The sequence below is a fragment of the Lissotriton helveticus genome, chromosome 8, assembly GCF_964261635.1.
Source record: "Lissotriton helveticus chromosome 8, aLisHel1.1, whole genome shotgun sequence".
Classification (NCBI taxonomy): Eukaryota; Metazoa; Chordata; class Amphibia; order Caudata; family Salamandridae; genus Lissotriton; species Lissotriton helveticus.
Genome location: NC_136069.1, coordinates 344382247 through 344399120, shown reverse-complemented (window position 1 = coordinate 344399120; position 16874 = coordinate 344382247). Strand labels below are relative to the sequence as shown.

Below are 16874 nucleotides of genomic sequence, written 5' to 3'. Positions count from 1 at the left end.
CAGCACGCGGAGGCGGCGTCTAAGTACTCCGACGACGTCATCACGGTGCCCACGACGCCGACGACGGACGCGGAGCCGCAGACGACGCCTACCGACGCGCAAGGGTACTGACGCCTGGGGATATTCTAAGGTAAGGAATCTAATACTAACGTGTCTCTTTCAGATTTGTGAAGTTAGACAGGAGTAACTGGTCAGAGAACTTATAAAAAAAATGTGGGTGGGGGGTACTGAAGAACGCTTGCTAGTATTTCCTGGAGAAATATGTAGGACTCAAAAGCAAAAGAACGCTTACGTTATAGAACATTTCTTTCAATTGAGTTAGCATGAAGTAATGGCTAAAGAGAACGTGTTCTTGAAACACTTAGTAAACAAGTAAAGTTCATACAGATCCCAACCGACAGGTGGGCGAGTCCATAAGATTCCCTTGCACAATTTGGTTAGGCTTGGAAAATAGTGCCTGGAGTACGAGTACATTCAAGGAGAGCTGATGACATTCTTAACCGCATGCGCGCTGCGGCTATTTTCGCGCTACGCGGCTTTTTTTTTCTAAAAGCCGCGTTACACGACGAGCTCAGCTCGTCATCAGCGTGCGAGCGGCGCAACTGATGACGAGCTGAGCTCGTCATCAGCGCCGAAGGGGTTAAAGGGGAAACTATTACACACTTGCATTCAGAAGCGCTATGCTTGGAAGGTTCTCAACTTAAGTTCCAAAGCAGTTTTGTAATTTCTTCTCCCACATCGCGCAAGGAATGGCACAAGTAACGTAAAGCAGTAAAATGGTTAATTACCCTTTTGCTATCGCAAACAACAGCTATATTTTGGACCTTTAAAAAAAAAAAAAATTGAGTCACTGATTTTTTTTTTTTTACCATAACCCATTGTCAAGCTTCACAGCTCTTTGAGCAAGCTTTCACAGAAAAACATGAAGGACACAATACATGCTTGTTTCTTGAACATTGTTAAGAGATTACTGACTTTAGATGATGTTTCGCTTTTCAATAATAATTTGTGTTTAAAAAGTGTGTGTGTGTGTGGGGGGTGGGTAATTTCAATACTTGCAGGTGCCCATGGCCAATGCCAGAGCGGAGATTGCGTGGTCTTTCTTAAATTAATACAAAGGGGGGAGGATTGTGGCAATTTATAGGAAATGTGCATTTTCAACTGCAGCTTTTGATACTAGTAACAAAAAATATCAGAAAAGCATCGTACTAAATGTTTTACAGCAATGCATTTTTTTTAAATATTGGAGAGTAATGAATCAAATAAATACTAATTTAACATTGTTAGCCGATGAGGATTTAACTTGCAATCAAATCTATAAACATTAATGAAATAAATACAAGTTACCTTGTTAAGACAAGAAACAATGTGACTGAGGTCAATCCACGGTGTCCCTGCTTCTGTTACTTGATGGAAAAGATGGTCCCTAAAGAGTTTAAGTAAGTATCTGTCTCCAGTTTCTGACCAACTCGGGTCTTTCTGAAACCTAAGGACGGAGAAAATTTCAGGTAAAAACATCACAACAAAAACTGCGTGCTCCTATTTGTAATCCAATCACAAAGTCATTTTTCTGCACTAGTTGTAAAGCATGACAAATATTTCAAGCTAAAGGACATTCAGATTTTTCCGACTTTTTCTCTTCCCTGTTTGCATTAATAAAAATGTGATAGCTAACAAAATAGAAACTCTTTTTCCCAGGTCTTAAAGAACAAGTTACTTACCTTCGGTAATGCCTTATCTGGTAGAGACTAAATCTAATCAAAGATTCCTTACCTTTGAATTTCCCAGGAGTCAGACTGGATCCAGAAATGTTTTCGTCAGTAGTACTCTAGTGCGCAGGTAGGTGGCATCAATCGGCTCCCATCAGTCATTGACCATGCCTGAAGTGGTGCATGGTCCATATATAGATGCCATCTAGGCGCGCTGACGTCAGTTTCTTTTCACAACTTTCCACGGCAGAAGCACGGAGCCATGAAGTTCAATGACCACTGGTGTGTAAAATATGGGCACTGAAAAGGGGTCAGCCCTGTCCCCAGAAATCCGTTTGCAGAGCAGGTAGGACGAATGGGTAGGTAAGGATTCTGCGGCTTGATATAGTCTCTACCAGATAAGGCGTAACTGAAGTGTTGTAGAAAATGTAAAAAATTTACACGTTGAATAAAACATGAAATTATAGCGCAACAGCAGGCCTAAGCAGAAACTACACAGCTGTTCGCAAGTTTAGGCCCTACTCCCACACTGACATGAGTAAGGTGAAAAGGTCACTTACTAAACTTAAAAGGGTTTTTCAGTTAATCCCTTGGCTGCTGGGGTTATTCCCCCGCTGTGCTGGGGGGGCGGGGGCGCGCATAGCGGCCCGGTGTCCATGACGAGCTCAGCTCGCCATGAGCCACGGTGCTCGTGTGCTCATGACGAGCTAAACTCGTCATGACCACGCCCGTTTAATGGAACGTTCAGCACAGCAGGGGAATTAGCCCAGCGTGCGAGCGTTCCAACGGACACGACGAGCTCAGCTCGTCATGAGCACACGAGAACCGTGGCTCATGACGAGCTCAGCTCGTCATGAGCATGGGAGGGGTTAAAGGACAACTCCTGTTTAGAAGGCTTGAAAGCATTTATGAGCCAAACACTCAAGTCCACCAGCGCGCACCCCATGCCTTCAGACTGTGGTCTTTTTAGACAATGGGTCAATATAATCGAATTAGACCTGAGCACACAGAGGTCTAAGGTGCTTGATTACACAATGGGTGCAGGGAAGTAAATTAGTTCTGAGCACACAGTGGTCTTAGGCGCACAATACTGGAAGCACACACTTCACTAGATTGCATTTACCATGACATTTGCATGCATCCACAAGCAGAAGAATGCTAGTTTTGTGGCATTGTTGGGAGTGCAATAAAGAATGTATAATGTATTGGGTCAGAACTTGGGGTTATAAGGTCACATGAGTATTTTTTCCACCTTAAATCAGAAACCTGCAAGTTAACTATTGTTTACGGTCTGTAATAAACCTTTGTAATATTTTGTAACGGTCTGTATTTTGTATAATAAGGCTTGCCTGCGAGCAGCCAATTTGAGAAAGCAAGACTGAGGTGCAGTCCTTGTTGTGTGCTAAAGGTCTTTTCTCCCTGTTGCGACAGTTAGTAAATACTTTCTTTGAACTGCCAAGAAGAGTCTGCGTGGTTATTACAGTATTGGCAGTTTTGTCACCCGCAACAGTTGGCGAGCCGGTTAGGAGATCCCATTTTTGCCCCCACCTTACTGCTGGCACGGAACATCGTCTACCCTCTGCTGCAAAGACAAATGCACATTTTTTTGATGAGGTAAGCAGAAACAGTGTTCAGTAGCCAAGGATTCCTAGTTGCATTTACGGGAAAGTAGACTAGAGATAGGATTATCATCCTAGATTAGAAGTTTTCATATTTTTTTGTGCGACTGAGGGTGAGTGCCTTTGAATGAAATGTGGCCACAGTGTGATGTTGCATAATATTGTATAATGTGCACATTATTGTTTTAAAATATACATTACATAAACAAAAAGTTCATAGTGTAATGTGCCCCGTAAAATTGGTGAAATGAAATGTAAAAGTTGAATGCATATTGCGATCGATAAGTTAGAAAAGTAAACAGTTTCCTGTTTTAAGATTCGTACCAATCTGTTTAAAACAAAGTAATAATTGATACAGTATGTTAAGAGGTTAGAGTAATAAGCTATTAAATACACCTAATAATGGAGACTGATGTAGAGCATATGCAGAAGGTTTTCCCAAGTAATAAAATTAAGTTACAAAAGCATAGTCTGGAGTGGTTTAAAGCCACCCAAAAGCATACATTTCCCTGGGCAAAAACAGAAACCGTCGATGATAAAATAAGTGAACATGTCGCATACCTTTGAAGTACAATGCAGGAGGCAAGTTGCGGAAAAGGTAAGCTACTATAGCTTTATGGAGAATATTTTGCTTAAAGTCTAAAGATTCCTCAAAAGAAGATACCCTTAGTACCCCTACCCCCATATGATCCTATGAGTCCCTCTCCCATATTACCTAGTATCTACCCACTGGTGCAGCTACAAGAGCCTCAGTGGGATTTGATAACCCTGAAATTTGAACCCCACCACATGCCCAGAAATTCACCCCCAAGCTCACCCCACAAACGCCAAAGAAGAGAAGTACTCCTAGACCGCAAACAAGGGTAGGAGACCCCAACGTTTCAGGGCAACTAGAGGCTCAGTTCATACTGCATCTAGATCTAGCCTCTCCCCAGCAGGATAAAAGTGAAGAGCAAAGCTCAGGGGGTATTGATGGCCAGTCACATATCATCAGCAATGTTGCGGTTGCTACAGAAAAAGGATACCACCGGAAGGGTAATTACAGAACAAGTGTCCACCTCACAGCAAAGGAATGTAGGGGATGCAGGATGGAGTGACTATGTGCGTCGAAAAACAAGTTGCTTAGTTTCAGTAACGCTATATCTGGTAGAGACAGGATCTAGCCGTAGATTCCTTACTTAGAATCCTCCCAAGGCGCCAGACTGGATCCGGAAACTTTACCACAGTACGCCTGCGTGCCGGCAGAGGACGTCAAACAACTCCACAGCTACGTCGTCCTCTGGATGTCCATATAACTCCCCCGCCGGCGTGATGACGTCAGTTTCTTCCGCGACTAAAGTCTGTGCTCGAGACGTGGAGCCCCAGATAGAAACTGCCTGTGGATCAGTGTGCCAATATCACAGCCACCATGTGTCACATCCCTACTGAGGAACAAGTTACTTACCTTCGGTAACGATGTATCTGTAAAAGACATGTGTGTTATAGATTCCTTGCCTTAGAATTTTCCCCAGGCATCAGACTGGATCTGGAGATTTTTTCTCCAGCAGTACCTCTACGTGTCAGTACTTGGCGTTGGTCGAATCCGCGTCCATCATCTGCATCGTGATCGCCGGGATGACGCTGCTGTGCCTACTTAGACGCCGACCCTGCAGGCGGACGTCACTTCTCTCCTGACTTTCCACGCCACAAGCGCAGAGCCGTGCAAGACCCCGACCACTGGTGCTCCACAACTAGGGCCCTGTAAGGTAGTCCTTAATCCTGGAAATCAGTTCTCAGAGCAGGGAGGATTGGTGGGGCGGTAAAGAATCTGTAACTAACAGGTATCTTACAGATACATCTTTACTGAAGGTAAGTAACTTGTTTATCTGAAAGAGACAGTTAGTTATAGATTCCTTACTCTAGAATGAATACCCCAGCAATACCATCTCCGGAGGAGGGACTGTGAACCAAGTTAACACCAGAAAACCCTGGAGGACCGTACGGGCAACGTAGTCATCCATCAGGACGTGGCTGTTCAGGTAGTAATGTCTGGAAAAGGTGTGCATGGATGCCCACCTCCCCCCCTGGCAGATGTAAAGGAGTGGGGCTCCGTGTGCTAATGCAGTGGTTGATGCCGTAGCCCTAGTGGATTGAGCATGCAGTCCCACAGGAGGATCTTTCTTAGCTAGAGCGTAGCAGATTTTTATGCAAAGGACAACCCATCACAAGATGGTACATTTTTGGACAGCCCAGCCTTTGTTAGCATCGACATATCCAACAAAGAGCGGATCATCCACTTGGAAATCTTTAGTGCGGTCAAGGTAGAATGACAGCGCACGTTTAGGGTCCAGACGGTGAGTCTCTCCTCCTTGGAAGGGTGCAGAGGTGGGAAGAAAGGAGGCAAGGTTATGTATTGACCTATATGAAATGGAGTAACCCCTTTAGGTAGGAATGAAGGCCTGGTCTTAAGCATCACTTTGTCTGGATGCATAGAGAAGAAACATGGCTTGGAAGCTAAAGGCTTGAAGCTCACTCATCCTGCGAGCAGAGGTGATCGCAATAAGGAGGGCAGTTTTCAGAGATAGGAGCCTGAGATGACAATTATGAAGAGGCTCGTAGGGAGCACACATGAGGAATGTAAGAACGAGATTCAAGTCCCACTGGGGCATTACGAAATGAGTTGAGGAAACAGATGAGTAATGCTTTTAAAGAACCTATTAACAATAGGGAACTTGAATAAGGATGACTGATCTGGCTGCCAAAGAAAAGCAGAGATAATAGCAAGTTAGCCTTTAAGAGTGCCCAGAGCAGAACCCTGCTGGGCCAAAGAAAGTATGTACAGGAGGACCTCTGAAAGAGGGGCATGAAGGGAATCCACAGCCTTTTCTGTGCACTATGCCACAAACTTGTTCCATCAACATGAGTATACCGATTTAGTGGAGGGGCGCCTGGCTGCCAAGATGACATTACAGACTTTGGGCGGAAGGTCGAAAGCGGTAAACTGTCGTCGCTCAATCTCCACATAAGGAGGTGGAGACTGGACATGTTCTGGTGAAGAACCGTCCTCTGTTGCTGTGACAGAAGATCTTCCCGAAGGGGCAGTCTGTTCAGAGGATCGATGGCCATGCTCAAGAGCTTGTGATACCAGACTCTTCATGCCCAGTCCGGAACCACAAAAATAAATAGGGCACTGTTGGGCTTTATCTTCTAGAGCACTCTGGGTAGATGTGGTACAAGCAGAAAGGCGTACAGGATGCCGCAATTCTACTGGCGACGAGAAGTGTCACAGAGCGAGTGCCGCCTTGGAAACTCCAACACGCAAGACTGCAGAACTTGTGCGTTCTCTTCAGTGGCGAACAGATCTAACCAAGGCTCTCCCCACCGCTAAAAGTGACCTTGCACCACCTCTTAGTAAAGACGCCATTCATGATCGACCAAGCACCAATGGCCGAGTGTGTCCGCCCTGGCATAGAAGAACCCGCCAGGTGTTGAACCACCAGGGACATTACCCTGATGTTCCAGCCATGTGCAGAGGCGAAGAGCCTCCTGACAAAGTGTCCACGACCCCACCCCACCCTGTTTCTTGCAGTACCACATGGCAGTGGTGTTGTCTGTGAACACATGCACCACTTTCCCTTTGAGAATGGGAAGGAATACCTTCAGTGCCAATCGGATCTCCCGGAGCTCCAACAGGTTGATATGGAGCCCGGACTCCGCCTGAGACCAGATGCCTCTGATCTCCACCTCTCCCAGATGGCCACCCCATCCCAGGAGTGGTGCATCTGTTGCCACAGTTACATTGGGGAAGGGAGAGGGATCTGCCTCTTACCCAATCTTGTTTTGTTAGCCACCACTGAAGTTGTTGTGCAGTTAGCTCTGAGATCTGAAGGTAGTCGGAAAGATTCCCCTGATGCTGCGCCCACTGGTACTTCAGGTCCCACTGCAGAGCCTGCATATGCCATCTGGCATGATCCACCGGCAGGATGCAGGGGCCATGAGGCCCAGCAGCCGCAAATCATTCTCACTGAAATCTGGGATGGAGGCTAAAACATCAGTATCATAGTCCGATTATCCCGGACTCGCTGCTTGAGAGGAAAGGCCAGAAACTGCAATGTCTCCGATGATAGGGAGCGTCTGAGAGGGAGCCAGGTGTGACTTCGGCATGTTTATAGTGTAGTCCAGGGATTGCAGGACGTCCGCCGTAGTTTGGAGGTTGGGGGCGAGCACGTCTTCAACAGCAAGTCATAAGATAGGGAAAGGCTTGAACCCCTGATCTGCGTGGATGAGCTGCGACCACCGCCATCACATTCATGAACACCAGAGGGGCACTGGTAAGGCCAAAGGGGAGCACGGTGAACTGAGTGCTCATGGCTCACCGTGAATTGTAGATCGCGTCTGTGGGCTGGCAAGACAGGAATATGGAAATTGGCGTCCTGAAAGTCCAACGCTACCATCCAGTCTCCAGGTACGAGGGCAGACAGAACCTGAGCCTGAGTGAGCATTTTGCACTTCTCCTTCCGGATGAAGCGGTTGAGGGCCCTGAGGTCTAGAATAGGATGCAGGCCTTTGTCCTTCTTGGGCACCAGAAAGTAGCGGGAATAGCAACCACGACCTAATTCTGGAGCAAGAACCCTCTCTAAAGCTCCCTTGGCCAAGAGAGCTGAAACTTGCTGGCAGAGAAGCCCCAAATGATCCTCTGACATGCTATCGAAAGATGGTGGCATGGCGGTAAAGAATCTGTAACTAACAGGTATCTTACAGATACATCTTTACTGAAGGTAAGTAACTTGTTTATCTGAAAGCGACAGTTAGTTATAGATTCCTTACTCTAGAATGAATACCCCAGCAATACCATCTCCGGAGGAGGGACTGTGAACCAAGTTAACACCAGAAAACCCTGGAGGACCGAACGGGCAACGTAGTCATCCATCAGGACGTGGCTGTTCAGGTAGTAATGTCTGGAAAAGGTGTGCATGGATGCCCACCTCACCCCCTGGCAGATGTAAAGGAGTGGGGCTCCGTGTGCTAATGCAGTGGTTGATGCCGTAGCCCTAGTGGATTGAGCATGCAGTCCCACAGGAGGATCTTTCTTAGCTAGAGCGTAGCAGATTTTTATGCAAAGGACAACCCATCACAAGATGGTACATTTTTGGACAGCCCAGCCTTTGTTGGCACCGACATATCCAACAAAGAGCGGATCATCCACTTGGAAATCTTTAGTGCGGTCAAGGTAGAATGACAGCGCACGTTTAGGGTTCAGACGGTGAGTCTCTCCTCCTTGGAAGGGTGCAGAGGTGGGAAGAAAGGAGGCAAGGTTATGTATTGACCTATATGAAATGGAGTAACCCCTTTAGGTAGGAATGAAGGCCTGGTCCTAAGCATCACTTTGTCTGGATGCATAGAGAAGAAACAGGGCTTGGAAGCTAAAGGCTTGAAGCTCACTCATCCTGCGAGCAGAGGTGATCGCAATAAGGAGGGCAGTTTTCAGAGATAGGAGCCTGAGATGACAATTATGAAGAGGGGTAGCCGGGAAGGGGAGGGAGTCGCATCTTCAGACTATTTGCAAAACTCACCTGCTCAACATGATGGATTGCCAGTGAAGAAGGTGATGGTGAATCCTGCAACTCACCAGCCGTTGATGGGCTTGAAACGTCAGACTAGGAGGGTAGACTGGCCCGCCCGCTGGCTCCCAGACCCGTGAGGTCACTGTGTCCCTCGTCTGCGGCCACGCAGAGGCTGGGCAGCTTGCTTGAGCCAGTGAACCAGACTGGGCTGGGCGCCCCTTCCATAGCCACGAAAGAGACGGAAAGCAGACTGGAGTGGCTATGGAAGGGGCGCAGTGAGGACCAAAGATCTGGCTGTAGCCCAAGAATCTTTTAAGTGCTCCAGTGCCGAGTCTGCTTTGTCGCCAAAAGGACAACAGCCATCAAAAGGTATGTCCATCAAGGTTGACAGGACATCCCCATAAAAGCCAGATGTCCTCAACCAGGCATAGCTCCTAAGGGTTACCGATGTGGCAATCCTTCTGCCCAGTGAGTCAGTGGTGTCCAGTCCACATCTAATCGTGAATTTGGCTGCGTCTCTCCCATCTGCCACTGCCTTGGAGGGAACGGCCCCGGCCTCCTCCGAGCACTGAGGTAGCAGCTGTGCAACTGTATCCCAGATGGTATGGGAACATCGGCCCAAGAGGCACGCAGTATTTATGGACTGCAGTGCCAAGCTGGAGGAAGAGAACATACACTTCCCAATATGATCCAGCTTCTTGGATTCCCTATCTGGAGGAGCCGAAGGGAATGTGCCCTTTGAAGAAGAGGCTTGGAACACCAAGCTCTCGGGGGAAGGGTGTTGGGTCAAGAACACTGGGTTGGCTGGGGCCGGGCGGTGGGCAATCATACTCTTCACAGGATCCCCTGTGCTGGGCTTGGACAAGGTGCCCAGGAGGATGTCAGTAAAGGCTTTGTTAAACCGCAATAGGGATTCAGAAGTGGACGCTGCAGGTTGAAGCACCTCCGTCAGGAGGTTAGCCCTGACTGCCACCGAAGGAGACTCATGGCCCGAGACCTCGGCCGCCCTTGTCACCACCACAGCATAGGTCGCCCCCTCCTTCGTAGCCGTGGTAGGGGAGAAAGCAAGCCAGTGTCTGGAAACGTGCCCAGACCACTAGTGCCACCCTGGTCCTCTTGCCAGTCTGGTTCGTCCAACTGGTCAACTAAAGGGTCCAGCACCCCTCCCAGCCCTCATGACCACCCTCTGGCCGATAGGGAACACCGGAGATAAACAGGGGAACAAAAGTATCCTCCATCGTCGGTTCAGGAGTCAGTCCGGGTCCAACTCAGGATGGGGATAGGGACGGTGTAGTCGGGGGCACGACCGGCGCTGGAGGCGTTGTCGTCCGAATCGGCACTGGGAAAGGGCATGTGAGATCGACCGGCGACGCACTGGATCCAGGCCTGGATCTGCGGGTGTCCTCTGGGGCGAGAGCCGCTGGCATTGAAGGCCCAGGACCCCTGACCCACGGGGTCTGAAGGCGCGCCACTGGAGTCAGTCTGCCCAAAGACGAAGTGTAAGGCCTCATTAAACTGTCGAAGCTGGGCAGGGGACGCTCCGGCTCCCGGAAATGGGGGGGGTGTGGAATTGTCCATGAATCAGGTACGGGAGACAAAGCCTTGGAATGACGATGCTCCGAATCCCGCGTCGCTTCAGCAGACCGACGGGGAGAAGGTGAAGAGCGCTTGTGCTTCTCCGCCTTCTTCCTGTGCTTGGATTTACCCGATGACTTCGAAGACTTGGAGTGCGACAAGGAGTTGGGGCTCCGCAAATGGCCTCGAGACCTTACTCTCGAACAAGACCTGGAATGACGCGGAGACGACCGCCAGGCATCCAGAAAATTCCGGGACCGCTCCTGCAAAGTTTTCAGCACCATGGCCATGCAGTCGGAGCACAACTTCAAGTCGTGGTCGTGCTCCAGACACCACAGGCACACGAGGTGCGGGTCCACCACTGACATCATCCTGTGACAGGACCCGCAAGGCTTGAAACCAGTCCAAAGTTGGGACATCCCTCGAGCACCAGGAGTCGATAGACTCGAAATGATGTTGACAAAACGTTGAAAAAAGGCTAGCTAAAAAGTGGCTTACGGGTAGCTCTCTTCGGATCTGCCCTAGGCTGGTGCGGAAAAAGAAAGACGTCAGTGCGCAAGGGTGGCAACTAAGTAGGCACTGCAACGTCATCACGGCGACTACGGCGCCGAAGTCGACCGACAGCACGTACTGACGCGCTAGGGTACTTCTAAGAAAAAAATCTCTGCATCCAGTCGAACGCCTGGGGGTAATTCTAAGGTGAGGAATCTATAACTGTCTCTTTCAGATATTTATTTAGTACATCTAGTAGTTACTGACACAACTGTGTTGCTCTGTTACCGTGTACATTTCAACACATCGTCTGCCATTACATGGTCTGAGTCCTCTCTGATTCTTTGTTCAATTATAACTTTTCTAATGTAAAGCACTTTGTTTATAGATCAAAACGATGTGCACGCAATCACCCGTGGCCCAAGTCTAGAGCCGAACCACACTGGGTGGTCCTGGTACATAAACAGAAGCTCCTGAATGCCTGTTTTCTCTGTAGATGTGCTGGAGTTTGCAAGGTGTACATTTACACATACACACACACACAGCTTTAAGACCACCAATTTGCCCATATTTTAGAAAAGAGAAAAGAACATATAATACCATTAAATAGCACTCAAATGAGGACCATACTGCTTCACCTATTTGCTCATTCCTTACCAAGGCACAGCACCCGTCTCATTAATAACAGCATTTGGATGGATAATGTTACTTACCCAGTAAGCATCTGTTCTTGGCATGTAGAATAGAGATGTCCATGCGTATGTATGTAAAGTAAGAAAACTGCAACAGGTATAGGTACCCGGGGAGGAGGGTGGGGGCATGTGAATCGACAGCTCTACATGCCATTACTGGGTAAGTAACATTATCCGTTCAATGCATGTGAGGCACAAGTTACTACTTGTGTAACAATATATCTGTAAGAGACATTAGTTAGTGATAGATTCCTCACCTTAGAATATCCCCAGGCGTCAAACTGGATCCAGAAAGCTTTGCTAGCAGTACCTCTACGCGGCAGTAGGTGGCGTGGTGCAGCTCTGCGTCTGTCGCTGGCGTCGTATGCGCCGAGATGACGTCACAGAGACTACTTAGGCGCCACCCATGTGCGTTGATGTCAGTTCTGTACACGTCTTTCCGTGCCAGGAATGCAGAGCCATGCCAAAAACTGACCACTGGTGCCAAGAAACTAGAGCCCTGAAACGGATGTCCTTCACCCTAGAAATCAGGTCGCAGAATGGAGAGGATGGGGGGCAGTAAGGAATCTATCACTAACTAACGTCTCTTACAGATATATTGTTACACAACAAGTAACTTGTGCATCTGAAAGAGACACGTTAGTGATAGATTCCTTACCTTAGAGTAGATACCCCAGCAATACCAACCCCAGTGGTGGGTCTGCGAACAGGATGACACCAGTAAGTCGCGGAGAACAGAACGGCCAAAAAAGCGGTCTCTCCGGACTTGACTGTCAAGGCAGTAATACTCGGTAAATGTGTGCAGCGAGGCCCAAGTAGCTGGCTGACAGATGTCCTGCAAGGGAACGGCACATCCCAAAGCAGTAGTGGTTGTTGTTGCCCTGGTAGAATGGGCACGCAGTCCCACAGAAGGTTCCGTCTTAGCCAATGATAAACAGGCTTTGATGCAGAGAACGACCCACAGAGAGATGGTCAGTTTGTGCACAGCCCAACCTTTTTTGGAGCCCATGTAGCCAACAAAGAGCTGGTCATCCACCCGGAACTGTTGTGTGCGCTTCAGATAGAACGAGAGCGCACGTTTTGGGTCAAGTCGGTGGAGCCTCTCTTCCTCTTTTGAAGGAGGCGGAAAGAAGGTGGGCAAAGTGATGGTCTGCCTGATGTGGAAGGACGTGACAACCTTTGGCAAGAAAGAAGTACAGGTCCTCAAAACCACCTAGTCCGGATGAACAGAAAGGAATGGAGGTTTGGAAGAAAGAGCCGGGAGCTCACTCACTCTTCTGGCAGAGGTGATAGCTACCAGGAAAGTTGTCTTGAGAGTAAGACGACGCAAGGGACAGTTATGAAGGGGCTCGAAGGGAGTGCACATCAGAAATGTCAAGACAAGGTTTAAGTCCCATTGAGGCATGATGAACGGCACAGGAGGAAAATTGTGCCTAATGCCTTTGAGAAAACAGTTAACACCCGGGGACTTAAAAAGAGAAGGCTGATCTGGAATATGTAGAAAAGCAGAGATGGCAGAAAGATAACCTTTGATAGTTCCCAGAGCAGAGCCCTGCCGGGCCAAGGAAAGAAGGAACAAAAGAACTTCGGAAAGAGGGGCAGAAAGGAGATCCACAGACTTTGCTGTGCACCATGCCACAAACTTGTTCCACCTCAGGTGTATACCATTTTCGTGGAGGGACGCCTGGCTGCTAGAATGACCTCACAGACTTCAGGAGGAAGACCGAAAGCTGTCAAGTGTCGCCGCTCAGTCTCCACGCATGGAGGATGAGACTGGGCAGGTTCGGGCAGAGGACCTTCCCCTGCTGCTGCAACAGAAGATAATCCCGAAGAGGTAGTTGGATCGGGCGATTGATCGCCATGTTGAGTAGCTCGGGATACCAGTACCTTCGTGCCCAACCGGAACCACCAGAATGACTTGGGCCCGGTCGCGCCAAATCTTCTTCAGCACTCTGGGCAGAAGTGGTATAGGTGGAAAGGCGTACAATAGACCAACTCCACTCGCGACGAAAAGCATTGCGGAGCTAGTGCCGCCTTGGAAATTCCAACGCGCAGAACTGATGACATTGTGCGTTCTCTTCGGTGGCGAATAGATCTAACCAAGGCTCTCCCCACTGCTGAAAGAGACCTTGCACCACATCAGAGTTCAGACACCATTCGTGATCCATCAGGCACCGGCGGCTGAGTTAGTCTGCCCTGGCGTTCATAGAACCTGCCAGGTTTTGAAACATCAAAGTAATACATTGATGTTCCAGCCATGTCCAGAGGAGCAGAGCCTCCTGACAGAGGGTCCAGGACCCCACCCGGCCCTGTTTGTTGCAATACCACATGGCGGTGGTGTTGTCTGTGAACACCTGCACTACACTTTCCTGGACAGAGGGAAGGAAAGCCTTCAGTGCAATTCGGATTGCCAGAAGCTCCAAAACGTTGATATGGAGTCACCACTGTGTGCTCTGGTTGGGGAAGGGAAAGGGATCTGCCATTGACCCAATCGCGATTCGTGAGCCACCACAGCAATTGTCGTGCAGTGCCCTCCAAGATCTGGACATGATCGGACAGGTTGCCCTGATGATGCGCCCACTGAACTTCACGTCCCACTGCAGAGCCCGCATATGCAATCTGGCATGTTGTACTAGCAGGATGCAGGAGGCCATCAGGCCCAGGAGCCAGAGGGTCATCCTGACTGAAAACCGGGATAGAGGCTGAAAGATCGGAATCATAGGCTGAATATCCCGGAGTCGCTGCTCGGGAGGATAAACCCAAAACCGCGTCGAATCCAGAACCCTCTGATAAAGGGGAGCTTTTGAGAGGGACTCAGGTGCGACTTCGGCACGTTGATGGAGAACCCCAGCAAATGCAGGAGGTCGGCCGTAGTCTGAAGGTGGGTGACGACTGCCTGGGGCGAGCCCGCCTTCAACAACCAGTCATCGAGGTAGGGGAAGACCGACACCCCCGACCTGAGCAGGTGAGCTGCGACCACCGCCATCACTTTAGTGAACACCTGAGGGGCACTGGTGAGGCCGAAGGGGAGCATAGCAAACTGAAAATACTCCTGGCCTACCGTGAACCGCAGGTAACGTCGGTGGGCCGGCAGGACGGGGATGTGAAAATATGCGTCCCAGAAATTAGTGGGAATAACAACGAAGTCCTACTTCTGGCCCAGGAACGCGCTCGATGGCCCCCTTGGCCAAGAAGGCCATAACTTCCTGCTGGAGAAGCGCAAAGTGATCCCCCGACATGCGGTGGAACTGAGGTGGCATGGCCGGGAGTGGGGGGGTAGACTAAGGGGAGGCAGTAGCCCCTCCAGATAAGTTGCAGCACCCACTTGTCGGAAGTGACAGAATGCCAATGTGGAAGGTGATGCTGAATCTTGCTACCCACTGGTGTGGGGTGCGACCCGAAGCTCAGACTAGGAAGGCTTTGAGGCGGAGGTTGCGGGCGGAGGTTGACTGACCCTCACGCCGGCCTCCGGAGCCGCCATGGAGGCCTCCACGGCCACGCTGAGTTTGACTTTTTCCATGGCCACGAAAGAAATGAAAAGTTGACGTGGCCGGGCGTGTGGTGGAAAGGCCCAAGGACTTGGCTGTAGCTCGAGAATCCTTAAAACGCTCCAGCGCACTGTCGGCCTTATCACCAAACAAGCGAGTGCCATCAAAGGGCATGTCCATCAGCGAGCTCTGGATGTCCGGGGAGAACCCGGTAGATCTCAACCAGGCGTGGCGACGAAGTGCCACAGTCGTGGAAATTGCTCTACTGAGGGAGTGCGCAGTGTCTAAGCCACAACAAATGGCAAATTTAGCTGCGTCCTTACCCTCGGCCACAGCCTGAGACAGCACAGCCTGGACCTCTTCTGGGCACTGAGTTAACAGCTGAGCAACGGTATCCCACACTGCGTGGGAGTAGCAGCCCAACAGACATGCGGTGTTTCCCCGACCGTAGCCCTAAGCTGGCCAAGAGAACAACCGGTTGCCGAACTGCTCCAGCTTCTTAGAGTCCTTGTCCGGCGGAGCAGTGGAAAAGGCACTCTGGGACATCGAAGTTTGAATGACCATACTCTCGGGCGTAGGGTGAGTGGTCAGAAAGGCTGGGTCACCCAGCGCTGGGCGATGATGCCGGACGACGTTCTTATCCACAGGGGTCCCTGTGGCCAGCCGCGACCAAGTGCCCAAAAAGACGTCAGTGAGGGCGTCATTAAAGGCTTTGATGGACGCCGACTGGAGCATCTCAGTGAGGAGATTATTCTTTAGGGCCACTGTAGTGAGATCAAGGCTAAGGCCCTCAGCTGCCTGACTGAGCACCACCTTGTACGAGGCACCTTCCTCCATAGTGGGTGGGGAGAGGCAAACCGCGGATCAGAGGAGAGGTCGAGGCCGCCAGTCTCCTCCAAGTAGTTCACCCAATCCTGCTCAGAGTCACACTGCCGAGCAAGAGGGTCCTCGGACTCCTCCCAGTTGTCTTCTACCTCCACCGTATGTGGCGCAGACTGCGGCGGCGGGGCAGGGACTGGGGAATGAACAAAGGCGTCGGGAACGGCGCCAGCCGGTGCCGAACCGGCACGGTGTCCCAATTCGGATCCCAGGTGGGGACAAAACCTTCCTTGAACTGGGGCAAAGGGGGAACCAATGGCATCCACTGCGGCGCCGCAGGCGAGCCGAGGGTGGCGCTGGGGCTGGAGCCGGCAGCGTGGGACGTCGTGGCCCGAGCCAATGGGACAGGATCCTGTGGCGCCGGAGCCGGCAGCGTGGGGTCGACGGTCCGGCAGGATCCAGATACGGGACCCTGGGGCCCAAAGGTGCACCGGTGGGAGCCCGAGGCCTAAACAGGCGCTCTAAGACAGCAAGAAACTCTTGCTCCTGTGCGGGAGTCGCCGACAGACCCGGGTAAGGCGGGTAGGCCGCGGGACTACCAGGCTCCGAAGGAGACGCAGGGGCAGAACCCCTGTCCCCCTCGTCCGCATCCGGGGATCAACAGGGGGACGTCGGAGAGCGACAACACTTATTCGACTTTTTTTGTTGTTGTCTCTTACCCGAATCAGAGGGTGAAGACCTGGAGCCCGAGGAGCGATGATGGAGGCCCCGCGAGCGTTCCCTAGAACAGCCCCTGGACCAGGAGAGGTGCTGGGACAAGTGCCAAACCTCAAGCAACTTCTGGCGTTGCTCCCTCAAGGCCTTCGGGCCATGGCCCGACAGTCCAAACAGGACCGGGAGTCGTGGTTGCGCTACATGCAGTAGAGACAGACATCAT

At 50.4% G+C, this 16874-nt stretch overlaps 1 protein-coding gene across 2 annotated transcripts in view; it reads right to left on the bottom strand.

Annotated features, from left to right (window-relative positions):
- Positions 1-16874, bottom strand: part of PAN3 (poly(A) specific ribonuclease subunit PAN3) — a 1108727-nt gene that overhangs the window by 48923 nt on the left and 1042930 nt on the right. For both annotated transcript variants that reach the window (XM_078657124.1, XM_078657125.1), the window contains exon 19: positions 1348-1486. In XM_078657124.1, coding sequence (XP_078513250.1) covers positions 1348-1486 — 139 coding nt within the window. The remainder of the gene's footprint in view (positions 1-1347; positions 1487-16874) is intronic.